This window comes from Hylobates moloch, unplaced genomic scaffold (assembly GCF_009828535.3).
Source record: "Hylobates moloch isolate HMO894 unplaced genomic scaffold, HMol_V3 SCAFFOLD_15, whole genome shotgun sequence".
Taxonomy (NCBI): Eukaryota; Metazoa; Chordata; class Mammalia; order Primates; family Hylobatidae; genus Hylobates; species Hylobates moloch.
Window position 1 is genome coordinate 27,338,734 of NW_026652290.1, and position 15,367 is coordinate 27,354,100.

At 46.0% G+C, this 15,367-nt stretch overlaps 2 protein-coding genes and 1 long non-coding RNA gene across 9 annotated transcripts in view; 1 reads left to right on the forward strand and 2 right to left on the reverse strand.

Moving 5' to 3' along the window:
• The window catches only part of DNAH6 (dynein axonemal heavy chain 6), a 342,612-nt gene extending 330,208 nt beyond the window's left edge, over positions 1 to 12,404 (forward strand). For all 6 annotated transcript variants that reach the window (XM_058428736.1, XM_058428735.1, XM_058428738.1 and 3 more), the window contains 6 exons: positions 347 to 474; positions 4,296 to 4,481; positions 5,013 to 5,085; positions 5,928 to 6,079; positions 7,840 to 8,062; positions 10,170 to 12,404. In XM_058428736.1, the coding sequence (XP_058284719.1) occupies positions 347 to 474; positions 4,296 to 4,481; positions 5,013 to 5,085; positions 5,928 to 6,079; positions 7,840 to 8,062; positions 10,170 to 10,273 (866 nt within the window). In that variant the 3' untranslated portion in view covers positions 10,274 to 12,404. The remainder of the gene's footprint in view (positions 1 to 346; positions 475 to 4,295; positions 4,482 to 5,012; positions 5,086 to 5,927; positions 6,080 to 7,839; positions 8,063 to 10,169) is intronic.
• On the reverse strand, positions 7,206 to 9,357 carry LOC131381334 (uncharacterized). The gene is made up of 3 exons (XR_009210014.1): positions 9,257 to 9,357; positions 7,754 to 7,957; positions 7,206 to 7,319 (listed from the first exon to the last, which is right to left on the reverse strand). It is a non-coding gene; the product is annotated as an uncharacterized LOC131381334 (long non-coding RNA).
• Positions 12,405 to 12,580: 176 nt separating the features above from the next.
• TRABD2A (TraB domain containing 2A) overlaps positions 12,581 to 15,367 on the reverse strand; it is a 60,135-nt gene continuing 57,348 nt past the window's right edge. For both annotated transcript variants that reach the window (XM_032177307.2, XM_032177306.2), the window contains 2 exons: positions 14,823 to 15,074; positions 12,581 to 12,962 (listed from right to left, as the gene is read on the reverse strand). In XM_032177307.2, the coding sequence (XP_032033198.1) occupies positions 12,779 to 12,962; positions 14,823 to 15,074 (436 nt within the window). In that variant the 3' untranslated portion in view covers positions 12,581 to 12,778. The remainder of the gene's footprint in view (positions 12,963 to 14,822; positions 15,075 to 15,367) is intronic.

The following is a 15,367-nucleotide window of genomic DNA, read 5'->3' on the forward strand; positions in this document are numbered from 1 at the left end:
ATATAATGTATATATTATATATAATGTATATATAATATATAATGTATATATAATGTATATATTATATATAATGTATATATATTATATATATAATGTATATATATGCCCTGATACACTGATACACATGAATTTAAGCATAATTTTCTGTGATTGCTTCTATATAAACACAGGTGAATCACAAAAGCATTCCAAATTATAGAAACATCACATTTAAATCCCACGTATCTGGCTTAAACAATGAGAGAAGCTGGCTTTTTTAAAATGTGAAGATAAGCACGTTGCCTTAGCAATATTGTGAGAACAAATCAATGATGATTGGCCTGAGGAATCGCTGTGTATGTTTCAGAAAAACTGGAAATGGAGGGTGCTTCTGAGAGCCTTTTCGTCAAGGATCCTCAAGGACGCCTGAACTCCTTGACCACTGTTCTTGGACAGGAAGTGGACCGGTTTAACAACCTGCTGAAGTTAATTCATGTATGAGAGCTTAGTTTCATCATTGCTATTGAGCATCAAAGCTTTGTAGAGAATTGTATAATATGAAATTCTTCCATTCCCATCACTTCAGCATTTCCATTTTGGATACACTAACAACTTTTCAAGCCCAATGAGTCTAAAAATGAATTTATCCTTCTCTAATGAATCTGTATTCCCATTTTCTAATAATGATGGAGTGAATATGTAACATTACAAATTCTCAGTCTCCTCCTTATCCTTACACCCTTAGATTCTATTGACTCACTAGAAATTGATCAGAGACCTAAGCACTCAAATAAGAATAATTCAGTGCTTGTTCCTAATGTCTAGTTTGCATTTAATAACATAGTCTTTAAGCGAGACTGTGAAAACCAGAATCTGTCAAAGTGTGGGCCACAGAATGCCTGCGTTAGAGTCCCCTGTGGTGTGTTCAACATGTGGATTCCTTGATCCCACTCAAGACCTACTGAGTTAGAATTTCTTGAAGCAGGGCCTGGGAATATGAATTTTAAATAAACTCCCCAGATGATTTTAATGCCACTAAAATTTGCAAACACCTGTTTGATCTTCTGCTTTATGTTCATAGATACTTCCTTTCTGCATTGCCTTGCATTTATAATGATGGTCAAAGGCCTTCCTAGTCTCTCTCTGCATAACTTTGATAAGAGAAAAAGAATAACTATTAGCAAATATTGAGCATTAACAGGAAAAGTGTTACTGCTAAGCAGGGAACCAAACACCTACTTCAAGGTCAAGACTTGGGGATAAGATTGGGGGAGAACTGGGATAGACCTTTTACAGCTAAAGACCATTTCTGTTCCCTATCAGAAAGGCAAAGTCACCGAATGTTGCTGCTTGGCTGGCAATACCTAGGCTTGTTGGTTAGGTGGACCCTCGGTCAGCTGAGTATGTGGTCTTCACCTTGGGACTATGGCATCTAGTCAGGTGTGCACCAAAGTCAGCAGGCTAAGTCTCTCTCCTCTCTCAGTCTCCTGGTCAGGTCTCCAGGTCAGGGCTTATTTCCTTCTATATTGAATGAATTGGGGTACCAACTAAGCTGCTATGATAAAGACCCCCATAACATAGTCCAAAACAAGATAAAAACTCACTTTACTCTCCCCTAACAGCCCTGAGGGAGCCCTGTCTAGGGCAAGTAGTTAATTCTGCTTTGTGAGCTCATCCAGGGATAAACAGGTTAGCTTTTCCAGTCTCGACAACTTCCACGTCTGGGTCCAAGGTGGCTGCCCCAATTGTCCCCTTTTGCCAGCCAGTGGGAAGCAGGAAAGAGAGAGGCAAGGAAAAGCAGCTTCCTTATAAAAATGTGATCCAGTGGTAGTATACATCCTTTCTTCTTGTATCCCATTAGCCAAAACTTGGTCACATGGCCACAGCCCAGCCGCAAGGGTGGCTGGGAAAGGAGTCTCTCGATGGGGTGCTATGTGCTCAGCTAACATTAAGGAGGTGCTGTTGTTCTGAGGAACACCAGGAGACGGATGCTACTCATGTCTTGCCCTTTCCACATCATGAACTTTCACCCACTTGAATTTAAGTCCAGATGTCACTTCTCCATAATGTCTTCCTAGAAACCAGCCCTTCCCTCTACTGCCAGATGAATTAGGGTCCCATCCTCAAGGCCCCGTCATCTCAGGTCTCTGTGTCCACCACTGTATTCATTACATTTTTTGTGATTTCCCCCCTAAGAGTATGGCTACTCTAACAAAGAATTTCTTAAAAACAAGGGAGCTGTTACATTCATCATCTTTGTTTCCTTAGTAACTGACATACTAAATCTTCCATGAATATTTGAATGTACAAGTGAACAACTGTGACTCTCAGGTCTCTTTTGGTCACTTTTTCTGGTCAAACAAACCCCAGTCCACCACTAACAGAGGAATTCACCTAATGGAAGCGTAAGGGGAGGAGCCCAGGGGCAGGTGGCCTGCAGGGTCATCAGGAATCACAGCCAAGTATTCCCATCAGAAGGGAGGTGCCCACCATGGCATGCTGTGCCTGTGCCAGAGGCCTTCCTCACCTGACCTCTAGTCCTAGACCTCAAGTCCTGGTCCTGCCTTGCTTTGGCTTTGTTCCCAGCCTCACCTTCCCTTCCCCTTGGGAACAGCCAGGCAGTACTATGGTGGCAATAAGAAAGCCAGGGGAAGGGAGCAGCACCCAGGAGTCTTGGGGAATGCCATCCTGGTGAACCCACTCTCCTCCAGACAGAACCGTGGGATAGGACAGGTCCTAGGAGTGACAAGGCCACCCTGTGTAGGTTTCGAGCCATAGGGGAAGGAAAGCCTTTGAAGTACTCTTTCTCCCATTTAATACATCTGTGTGTTGGCTGCCTCCTTTGGGAGAATCGACTGCAACATGACCTCTTTCTATTTTAAGCAGACCTTGAAGATCTCAGCAGTCTGCTCCCTCCACCTCTATCATTTTTTGTGTTCTCTCTGTATTTTAGATGAATCTTCTGCTACTTCTTCCTATTTCCAGGTCTACCACGGAGGATAGTCTTGGCTCTGGCTAAGGGCCTCTTTCCTGCACTCTGCTGCAGATGGTTCCTCAGATCCTAAGGAGAAATCTAAGTAAAACACTTCTTTTTTCTACCACTGGCTCTTTTGAAAAGAGGTACAGGGAGAAGGGAACCAACAAATAAATCTGTGAAAGAATGGAAGGACGTGTAGCCTTGTTTCATCCACACAGTGCCTGTCGCTAAGATGCTGTGCATGTGGTCCCAGGCCTTATTTGGTTGCTTAGTCAACATAAATTTTGCCTCTAACATCTTCCTATTATATTTTCCCAATATATGGCAGTTTTCACAACACTGCAACCCATGGGGGCCATAACCCACCTATATGCTCTCCCTTGTCTTTAGCCAGGTGGCAAACATCGCCCTGTACTCCACTCCAGCCCAGTGTCTCCCAGGACTGTGGCCTGCCTCCATCTTCTGGTGAGAGAAGGAGAGGCTTTGAGACATGTTTTAAGGAGGCGTTTCCAATTCAAGGAGACCCTCTGATGCCAGCTGGAAGATTAGTCTCATCTAAGACTCTCCCCTTTCCAGCCGGGCACAGTGGCTCACACCTGTAATCCCAGCATGTTTGGGAGGCCGAAGTGGGCGGATCTCCTAAGGTCAGGAGTTCGAGACCACCCTGGCCAACATGGCAAAACCACATCTCTACTAAAAATACAAAAATTATCTGGGCATGGTGGCACATGCCTGTAATCCCAACTACTTGGCAGACTGAGGCAGGAGAATCACTTGAACCCAGGAGGAGGAGGAGGTTGCAGTGAGCAGAGATCATGCCACTGCACTCCAGCCTGGCGACAGAGCAAGATTCTGTCTCAAAAAAAAAAAAAAAAAGAATCTCCTCTTTCTGCACTAACTCTGGGGTTTGGGGGAAGCCCCTGAGCAGAGATGACCAGTAGCATGAGGTGGTTCTCACTCCCCATCTCCCCCTCCTCCTCACACTCTGTGCTTCCCAAATCACAGTCAAGCCTATTTTTCTTTTGGCCTGGAGGAGTGCTGGACAGTGGCATTTCTCCCAGCCACTTCTCCAGGCTTCAGGAGACATTTCTGCTTCCTGCTTTCCACTGCATTGGACTCTGCTATCAACTGCCACCCTCAAGTGTTACACCGCAACAGTCACATATTGTAATAATGCATGAAATATTGGAGGGTCTGGCCCAGCAGACAGTGTGCAAAGAGGATAGAACCCAGCAAGTGGCGCCTCCAGGCAAAGCAGCCCCTGCTGTCATTAATGTGTGTCACTGACACCGGATAGTGACATCTGCAAAAGCCACCAACTCCTTTTTTGTTCTTTCAGACTTCCCTGGAAACACTCAACAAAGCCATCGCTGGATTCGTGGTGATGTCTGAAGAAATGGAAAAAGTGTATAACAGTTTCCTCAACAACCAGGTTCCCGCTCTGTGGTCCAACACAGCCTACCCATCCCTGAAGCCACTAGGATCGTGGGTCAAAGACCTTATCCTGAGGACCTCATTTGTGGATGTAAGAAAATTCCTTTCACTGGGTTTTGATGAATCTGATGGCATAGTTGGCCTAAGGTCCCCAGGAAGCACTGGCTAAAGATATCCACAGTCACTGATGGATAATCTGAGCCCAGAGAAAAAGAAATGTCCAGAATGGCATCACTTTAAAAGTCTTACACTGATTATAATATTGTTTGCCCTAGGCACTCATCCCCACCTTCCACTTTAATTCCAGGCATCCTTGGGGTTTCAGCTTTAATTCATGGGACCCCACAGTGAGGTATAGACCAACCAAGATGAGTCCAAATCCCAGATAACTTTGCTGCTGTCTCCCTCTCACATACCCCACAATAACCAGGCTCTGTGTCCACAGTCATCAGGCTGGCAGAACAGGAAGGGGAATGGGGCAGGCAGTGAAATGGGGGTGGTGACTAAATCAGGGCTGCTTTAGATTCTGCCTCCTGAGAAACTCTCCCCAAATAGGACTTTGCTTTAGAAAACAAACTCCATCCCAGAAATAACATTTATTATGAGTATGTTTCTCCTTCAGTTGTGGCTCAAAAGAGGACAGCCTAAGTCCTACTGGATCTCCGGTTTCTTCTTTCCTCAAGGATTTCTAACAGGTACCAGCGCTTTCTAGAAAAACCCCATAGGAAAGGCCATGAGTTGTCATACACAGGGTTTTGAGGTGCTGGGGAAATGACATGGCTGCTAATGCTCTAGCAATGAGGCTATTGATCATAGGGCAATCTAACAAGGTCCTGCTCTTCCTCACTTGTGGGGGGCAGAGGAAAAATGGCAGAGATAACAGATGTTTCCCAGCAACCTAATCCCTGCCCCTCTCGGGTTACATAAGTGCAGGCACTGCTGCCTCCACGAACACACAGAGTGTGCCTCAGTTGCCCATGTGACCCACGCTCAAGGGCATCAACTGCTGTCCACCTGCTCAGGCCCCAGCTGTGAGCAGCTCCCTTCCCTCTGAGAAATTCTCTTGATGTGCCTCCATCAGCTCTTGGGGAATCTGGCTAGAGAGCCTCAGAGGGGGCTAGAGCCTGTAAGCAACTCAATGCTAATTACTCAAGCCCTTCATCTCTCTCATTCTTAATACCTATTAAACAGCCCATATAAAACAAGCTGGGCAAAATCCTAAAGTTAGCGAGACTGGGCTCTGAAACTGCCTCACTGGTTTGTCTCCCTCATGGCAGGGCAATGCAGTGCACACTGGCCTTCCCTCCCTTCCCAACCAGGACCAGAGCTTGTCCATCCCTTGGGCCCTTACCTCCCAACATGACCCGCAGGCTTCCTGACCCTGTGAACTAACTCAGAGGAAGGTATTAAGAGTTGGGTCTTCTCTGTGGTGGGAAGGCTGTCTAATGCCAGGGCAGCCTGGTTTGGGTGAAGGGGAATAGTGCCTGGGGAGTAGCAGTGTTGTTTGAACGCAGCTTTCTGATTTTCATAATTACAGGAACTCTTCAAAATCATGCTCGAAAACACAGTTTGCCTATAAATGAGCTGAGTTTCAAATACAATGTAATTCCTGCCTATCGGGATCAAGCTGCAGTGATAGAAGCTGCCAAGACAGTGCAATTTGGACAAGAACTGCCCATGGACGTGGAGGTATTGTCCACTTGGCTGTTATGGCAAAGTAGCTTCTATCCCACTATCCTTGAAGATTTCAGACAACCTCCCATGCCCCACTCCCCCACCACCTCCCATTGGCAGGAGCAGGAAGGGCAGGGTAGTAATCACACCTCCAAGATAAGCTCCCCAATTGCAATGACCAGATGGGAACTGCCTAAACTAGTCTAATTTATAGAAATATTTTTAAAGCAATTTTTTTTATTTTTTAGCTACCGTTAGTAACCTTCTTCATCTTACAGAATCAATATAGCAAGAAGTTAAAAGCAAGGGTTTAAAAACTAGAGAAGCCTGAGTTTGAATTCTGACACTACCTTTCACCAGCTGTATGTGCTGGAGCAATTGTTAACATGTCTGCACCTCTTATTATTTTAAGATCCTTCTTGTCTTAAGAAGAGGGTGCCAACTTTCCCATGTCAGGAAAACTTGAGGCTCCAGGAAGGCAAAGCAACACCCACATAAAAGCCCCCACCGGAGCTTTCCAGGACCAGCCTGCCCTGGTCCGTGCTCAGCACACTCCATCTGCCACAGAGGCTGATTCTGACAGACAGAAGTTTACAGTGACCACCAGGGCTCTGTCCCTCCACCCCAGTTCACACCATGTCTCTGCTTGGGTCATGTGCGCTGAGCCATGACAATACCTTACAATCTCTGAGATCTGGGGAGACCTCAGACTGTCTAGCTGGCCTGTCTCCTGGCCCACCTAGCAAATGTCTGCCACCAACAGACCAGGAGACAGTCCAGTAGTGCGGTTTAAAGGAAACAGCCAGTGTCATGTGACCAGCACATATACTGGTCTAAACACAGGGTATGTGTTTAAACAGCTTTATCTCTGTTACAAACAGGCAAGACCACTGTCAGCCCATTTGCCACCTTGGCACAGCACAGGAAAAGGTGCTCCCTCTGGGTGATGCGCAGATGGTGGACACCCAGTAGGTAGCAGGATAGTTTTCAGGCAAACCTACATAAACATATGTGCAGCCCAAAAACAGGAAGGCCCATCCTGCTGCACCCAAGAAACAGAAAGGTTAGGACACCAAAAAGCAAAGACCAGCTAAAAAGAATTTAGTTTACCATCCTTTTATTCACTATAAAATGCACTACATATTACCAAACTGCTTAGTCCTCTGCCTGCAGACGTGAGGCTCCAACTATCCAAAGACCTGGGGCCAGAATTGGCCACATCCACTCAGGGTTTGATGAAGGGTGACTCAGATGCCTACAATTGGCAGAAAAAAAAAAAAAAAAAAAAAAAAAAAAAAAAAAATGTGCACCGGTGAAGACATCCAATCACATCACAGGACTCTGATGGGCAGGGTCTCTCACTCTCCCTCTTTCTTATTTAATACAAACATTTAAAAGTAAGCATAATTTTTAAAAAAAGAGAGAAAGAGCAAAAAGGAATTTTCCATGGGCACTCTGCAAATATTATTGCAGATATATAATCTGTCTTCTAGGAGGGCATCCAAATCCTTGAAAAACCTTGCTAAGAATAACAGACGATAATCTCAGTACTCTTCCACCTCCCATGAAAAGGGGGAAAGTCATTACATTATTATTACATTTTTTGCCTCTCAGAGCCTCAGGATTGCCTCTCAAAGCCTCTAAAATGTGAATAATAACAGCAATGTATAGAGTGTTTTTTAGAATTACCTGGTGAGGATGTGGGACATAGGAAGTGACTCACACCTGCTGATCCCTTTTCCCCTCTCACTTTGAGACTTGTGGGTATCTTTCAGTTGCCCTCTCCTGAGGATGGTGTTCTTGTTCATGGGATGTTCATGGATGCTTCTCGATGGGATGATAAGGAGATGGTGATAGAAGACGCATTGCCCGGACAGATGAATCCAATGCTGCCTGTGGTGCATTTTGAACCACAACAAAATTATGAGCCAAGCCCAACACTTTACCACTCCCCACTTTATAAAACAGGAGCCCGGGCAGGAACACTCTCAACCACAGGTGAGGATGTTCTTAAGATTAGTTCAAATAATGACCAAATGCAATCTTCAATCAAAGTCCAAACACTAAGCTGTGATTGGCTCAAGATCTCCCTTGGGCCAATAAACTAGACTTAAAGTGAAGCCACGTATAACATACAAAATTCGTAAATGTAATTATAAATTCTATTTGTTCTGAGTGTAGATTAATATTATAGAATTAATTCTTGCTTCTATTAGAATCTAAGTAGTAGAAAATAGAGTTTAACAAGTAGAGACTTCCACTTTCAAAATGGTGGCCTGAATAGACACTAAAATCTGTCTTTTTCTCACCAAATCCATTTTTACTCATCATAAAAGAGATTTTAAAATAAATGAATAGGCCGGGCAAGGTGGCTCACCCCTTTAATCCCAGCACTTTGGGAGGCCGAGGCAGGTGTTCAAGACTAGCCTGACCAACATAGTGAAACCCCGTCTCTACTAAATATGAAAAATTAGCCGGGCATCATGGCGGGTGCCAGTATTCCCAACTACTTGGGAGGCTGAGGCAGGAGAATCACTTGAACCTGGGAGGCAGAGGTTGCAGTGAGCCGAGATTGGGCCACTGCACTCCAGCCTAGGTAACAAGAGCAAAAACTCCATAATAAATAAATAAATAAATAAACAAACAAACAAACAAACAAATGAATAAATGGAAAGCCGTGATGTAAAACTCTCGCAAGAACTAATAAAGTGACAGCTCACCCCCCATTCCAAGGAGTATTAATCTACTCATCAGGGATCTGACCCCCATCACCCAAACACCTTCCGTTAAGCCCCATCTCCAACGTTGGGGATCAAATCTCAACATGAGATTTGGAGGGATCAAACATCCAAACTATAGAAGCCTGGCATAAAGAATTCTTACAAATCAGTAAGGAGAGGGGACCAACAACCTAACCTTATCTGAAACTGTGACAGAAACCCCATCTTGTACAAGGATCAAAAGAAACTCTTTTTCAGCTATTTAAAAGAGGGGTAGTCCTGTGTAGTAGTCATCAATGGCCACTAATATCCCAAAAAAGAAAGACAATCAGACAGAATGTGCTTCCTGATAGAAGTACGTACTACCTAAGAAGTATTCTTGCCATAAAACTCAAACCTGCCAGCCTGGGCAAGATGGTGAGACCCTGTCTCTACAAAAAATACAAAAATTAGCAAGGTGTGGTGCACGCACCTGTAGTCCCAGCTGCTTGGGAGACTGAGGCAGGAGGATCGCTTGAGTCCAGGAGTTCAAGTCTGCAGTTAGCCATAATCAAACCGCTGCACTCCAGCCTGGGCAAAAGAATGAGACCCTATCTCAAAAAAAACCTCAAACCTGAATGTAGTCACGCCTCTAGATCTAACCACCCCTTACAGGAAGAGAGGAATATATTTAAAATCACCACAGCAATGTTGTCATCAAAATCCAGATTCTGGGAAACTTAACAGGACAAACAGTCTGGTTGTTTCAACAAATGTATTACAAGGGGCGGCAAAAGAAGCAGAGGGAAACCTACCAATTGAAAGATTTAAGAGACACATCACTGTTGCAAGATATGAACTTCATTTGAATCCTGGTTATTAAGAAATTATTAGGCTGGGTGCAGGGGCTCATGCCTGTAATCCCAGCACTTTGGGAGGCCAAGGCAGGCAGATCATTTGAGGCCAGGAGTTTGAGACCAGCCTAGCAAACTGGTGAAACCCCGCCTCTACTAAAAATACAAAAATTAGCCAGGCATGGTGGTACGCGCCTATAGTCCCAGGTACTCAAGAGGCTGAGGTGGGAGAATCACTTGAACCCAGGAGGGCAGAGCTTGCAGCGAGCTGAGATCACGCCACTGCACTCCAGCCTGGGTGATAGAGTGAGACCCTGTCTCGAAAAAAAAAAAGTTCTATGAAGTCTAAGCTGGACAAGTCCTAAAGAATTATTTGTTCTAAAATCTTCATTTTATAGAGCATAAAACAGTCCCATAAAGGACTATTTGTCCAGCATCTTTAGGGGCAGTCAGGCCTGGAACCCAGATGTCTTGACTCTTTGTAGCCTCTCTCTTTGTATGAGGAAGTTATTCTCTAAGTAACAACCCTTTTTTTCCTATATCCTTAATTAGGACATTCAACCAACTTCGTGGTAACCGTCCTCTTACCCTCCAAGCGGTCCAAAGACTACTGGATTGCCAAGGGATCAGCTTTGCTCTGCCAGCTGAGTGAATGAAAAGGTGCCACCTCAGCACTGAAAAAGAACCAGGCCAGAGATCTTTCCTAATGGGGGCAAAAGGTTTGAATAATTTATATGTGAGCAAAACGGTGTTAATTCTGATTTGACTTAGAGGTATTAAGTGTGACTTTTATTTCTCTTATGACCTTAAAACAAAGTGTTTGAGTTCTTTCTGTTGGCAATCCAAGCTCTGCTGTAGAAGCAGTGGATTCAACACCCACCTGTTAAGCCTGCTCCCCTACCCTCAGTGAGAGGCAGCTTCCCATCAGTTACTTTCTGGGACCCCCAGGAAGAGTCAGGACTCAGCATTCGCTTCCCCTCACAGGCTCCTTTCCTCTTCACCCTGATATGAAAAGGCCCCAGATGCTTCCATTTCTAGACGAGATTAAGGCTCTCAGAGTCCAGTGCATGGGAGGCTGATGCAGTGAGCACAATTGGTAGAGCAAATGAGCAGGATAATAAGAAGTTGGCCTATGATGTCAGTTCCCTGTTCTATGGGGCTGCATCACAATCCTTGGAAGAGCCTGTGCTTTCACAAAAGGGTAGGCCAATCCTGCCCAAGTATGGAGGATTTTCCCCTTCCACTTTAGGATGAGTCTGTGTGAAAACTAACCAAGTCCCAGCCAGGTGCATTTGAGCCTCTGCCACCTCAAAAGCAGAGGTTGGTGGGTCAGTTCTCAAATGGAGCAGCCACTGTGACAACCATCTTGTGTCAGTCCTGCCAATAATGGTCTGCCTGCTTCCTCGGCCATAATGTGACCCAAGAAACAAGGAAATCACCCAGCTAGGATTGAGCCCTTGGTGGGAGCCACACCACCCTCTTACAAAGAATTGGAGGAACAGAGTCAGCCACAGTGATCCTACCCTCCCAGTTTATCTCTGCCTCCCCACTTCATCCCCATACCTATCGAAGAGCAGACTCAAGTCGCAGAGAAGCAGGGAACACCACTTTTACCAGAAATCAGTGCACAAATCAGAAACTACTCTTGGTGTTTCAAGCAGAAATAGGTACTAACATGGTCACAGGAACGGCTGCCACTGCAGAAGTCAAAAGAGTTGACATCAGGCATCACAGCATCTGTTCTCCAAGGTGGGAACCCTGAAGGAAAAATTGTGCCAGCCTCACAGCTACTCCACGCTGAAGCAGGGGAATAGAAGGGGCTGCAGAGACTGGCCACTGCACAAACTTGTGTCTGCTAAAGCCTGCACATAACCACGCCCCCTGCTCAAGAAAAATTCCCCTCTGCCCACTTTTGTTTTCCAAATATCCCATGAGTGTATCTCATTAGGAGAATCGAACATAGCAGCAAGGGGATTTGGGAGTTTTTGCCTGCCTACCCCTGCAACACAGGTGGTGCAGAATGGAACTAAAGTGGTGAACATGGGTCCTGAGTGCCGTCACACCACTATTTCAGTAAGGCCACTGAGATCTTCTGGGCCCTGGAAATAACTGAACATGAACCCACAAAAGCCTCAGAAAAGGAAGGGAAGCCAGAGCTACAAACCCAGGCAATCAGCCTTACCCTAAGCCAGATTAGGGGACAAATACAACTACTTCTTATTGACCCCACCCAAGTCCTGGACAGACCTTCTACCCAGGGTTTTTGTGGGCTACTCAGAGGCCCAGGACCACAAAGGACACTTGCCACAGGTGGGAGACCCTGATCTGGAACCATGGTGGTTAGGGGAGGGAGATCACCGGGGCAGGGTTAAAAGCTCCCACTTCAGATTCAACTGGGGAAGTTCTACTCTTACCCATTTTATAGAGAGAGTCCCGATAAGATTTGTATTTAGAAAAGACATTGACAATAAACATGTAAATAATAAATAACAAAATGGGGATTGGGGGTAGTTTAAAAACCACTTTCTTGCATAGCACCTCTGACAAAGCCTAACCACGCCCCCCACCCCCCACCCAGCCTCCAGCATGTCAGTGAGACACACACGTTATACAAAATAAAAGCATCTCTCAGGGCACAGGGAGCACCCTATTCACCAGAGCTTGAATAGAGAGGTGCAGACCACAAGTTCCATGGCCCACTGACTCCCCTGCATCCAGAACCAAGAGTGACACAAAGAAAGGGAGCAGAAAGAAGAAAGGGTCAGGATACAAAGCCAGGGCCTGAAGGGATCAGAGCTGCAGCTGAGAAGTGCAGGGCCTAGGGGGAGGCAGTGAAAGGATTCAGAGGGTGTAAGAGAAGAAGTTGTCTGCCTGATATATGTATACATCATGAATAAAAATCTACACAAAAAAAGGTATTTTCATATAACTCATTTATAATTTATTTTCACACAACTCATTAAGTTACAAAACTGGACACCTCCCCCCAAAGTTGGATAACCCAAAGTCACATTCCTTGGAAAGAAGAATCAACACTGGGCTTCTTTTTCAGGAGAAGTCTCTTCTCCTGGATTGGGCCCAACAAGGCTAGACCAGAATGTGGAGTACAGGAATGGCCATTCTTCAAGTCCAAGGAGTCAGGCGCTTGGTGCTTCCAGTCGTTACAGGAGGGATGTCTCTGTTTGGACAGCCAGCAATAGCACCCAGAACACAGGAGTCCAGAGAAACAGGCAGGCACTGCTGGCCACCATCTGGCTGTGGTGGGAATGCCCATGGCGAGGGAGCTGCAGTTCAGTGGAGATATGCCTGTCCAGGACAGGGACCTGGAGTTGCGGGACCATGTCACTAGGAGGCAAAGAGAAAGACAGAGTCTGAAGTCACAGCAGAAACCACTGCACACGCCAAGGCCCCCAAATGCCCACACAGCTTCTCTTCATCTCCCCTCCTTATAGACAGGAATGGGTATTAGTATATTAATATGCTTCCTATATCTCTGGCCTTCTTTCATGTTTTTGGCCACTGCTACCAGAAAACCAAATGGCAGAGGATATTAAGACCAGCAGACTGGCTAACTGTCCCTGGCTATTTGGTTCTTTGTTCAAAGATTAGTAAAAGTCTTCGTATAAGGCCCAATTCAAAGTTTGCTAGCATTAGTCTCTGGGCAATCTTAGGCAGGGATCCTCCTCACTGGCCACCACAGAGGCAGAGCCAGACCATGCAGATTCCTCCCTGGGTCTCTGCCTCTCTCATCTGCCCAAGTCCAGGCCTGATGTGCACAGCATATAGGCATACCAGGTCAAGACAGTTCAAGCTGAGGGGCTTATTACCTCAGGCTTACCCAGATCTTTCAACTCAGCTGAGGTATAAAGTGTCCAACCCCTTGGTCACCAATGGCCTTGTTTGAAAAAGTACTAAACAGGTCAATTTATTCCTCTGTCAATGGAGGATGGTTCATGAGTCACCCTGGGACATGAACACCATCAGAAGCTGTCCCCATTCTCCATGTCCCATCTAGCTGCCAGCTTCTGTCCATTTAAAATGCAAATCACACAGCATATCACATGTCGGCTTCAAACCTTCAACCAGACACGGGCCCTGCCTTCATGGAACTTGCAGTCTGGTGAGGAAGATGGGATTTTTGAATAGATAATCTGCAGTGGAAGTGTAAGGTGCTGTGGGTGTGTGTGTTTGTGGTGCATGCATATGTGTGTGTGTGTTGGAGGTTACTACTTAGGGTCAGAGGTCAGGAAAGTCTTCCTTGAGGAAGCATCCTTTTGGCTTATACTAAGTAGAAGCCAAAGTGGAACCTTGTGAATAGAGCTTCTGAGTCTGGATTAGTAGACGCAGGGATTCACTGCCTGTACAGGTGCTTAATAAATGTAGAATGAATGAGTGAGTGAGTGAACAACTGAATAGGGAAGGAGAAGCTTAGTATAAGCCAAAAGGATGCTTCCTCAAGGGAAGACTTTCCTGACCTCTGACCCTAAGTAGTAACCTCCAACACACACACACATATGCATGCACCACAAACACACACACCCACAGCACCTTACACTTCCACTGCAGATTATCTATTCAAAAATCCCATCTTCCTCACCAGACTGCAAGTTCCATGAAGGCAGGGCCCGTGTCTGGTTGGCCCCACACACACAGCATCCAACACAACAGCAGGCACAAAGGAGGAACTCAATAAGGCTGAGATTAATTTAACTGGATTCCTGCTCCCAGCCTCTCTGGGGTAGTTCTTCCAGAAGCCTTGTGCCCTGCAGACTCAGGCTCGCCTATCCACCTCTGGTCTACTCCCCAGCCATCTCTGAGACTACATTCGGTGTAGCGTCATGACCCTTCCCTAACAATGTGGGGGTTAAACATGCCCATTCCTACGGAGCTGCTTCCAGCTCTGCAAATCTATGACATTCTCCCTAAATCTGCCATGGAGAAAGATCTGAAATATCTAGTTCTTTGCAATCTTTCCAGATGCCTTCCATTTTTAACAGACTCATCCTACCCCAAAACTTGTTCTTTAACAAGCATAAACATGTTGCCCTTGCCCTGGCTTGAAGCAACTATCTTAAATCTGGATTCGCTTCTGTCCAAGGTTGCTCCATGAGAGGGGCTCCCATTGCAACCAGTGTGAGGGGCATTCCTGGGTCCGCTCACTAGGGTCAAGGTGGATGTCAACCCGACCCAGCCTACTCGCCTGACCTCTCCTCCAGGTGGACCCACAGATCCCTGAAATGGCGGCGTCGCTGCTTCCGCTGTTGCCGCCTCCACTTCTTCCGTAACTTCTGCTCGGCCTCACTGGGCCGGTCGGCACTTCCAGGCCGGGACACAAGGGGCGGCAGCGTTGAGTGCACTGAGGATACGGCTTCTGGTGCTGGTACTTCCACGGTAGGGACTTTTGGAGCAAAGATCGTGGACGGAGTGGGCCGTGTGGAGGTCTTTTTACTCTTCCTTCTGTACACAAGTGGAAGGAGAAGGTATTTGGAGGAGGGTCACACAGGATGGCGCCCTCCCCAGCTCTCTTACACCTCAGAGTTTCACATCAACGGCAGATAACCTGAAAGCTCAAGCTGGCCAGGAAGGGCAGAAATTACCCAGTTCTTCAGATTACCTTGGGAATTTATCTCTTTGACGCCTTTTTTTTCCCCTCAGATATCCTCACCCTACCTTCTCCAAATCCCCTAGTCCTGGGGAGAAAGATCTAAGATTTTTAAACTATTACATGTACAGTAATTACTGTAGTTTCC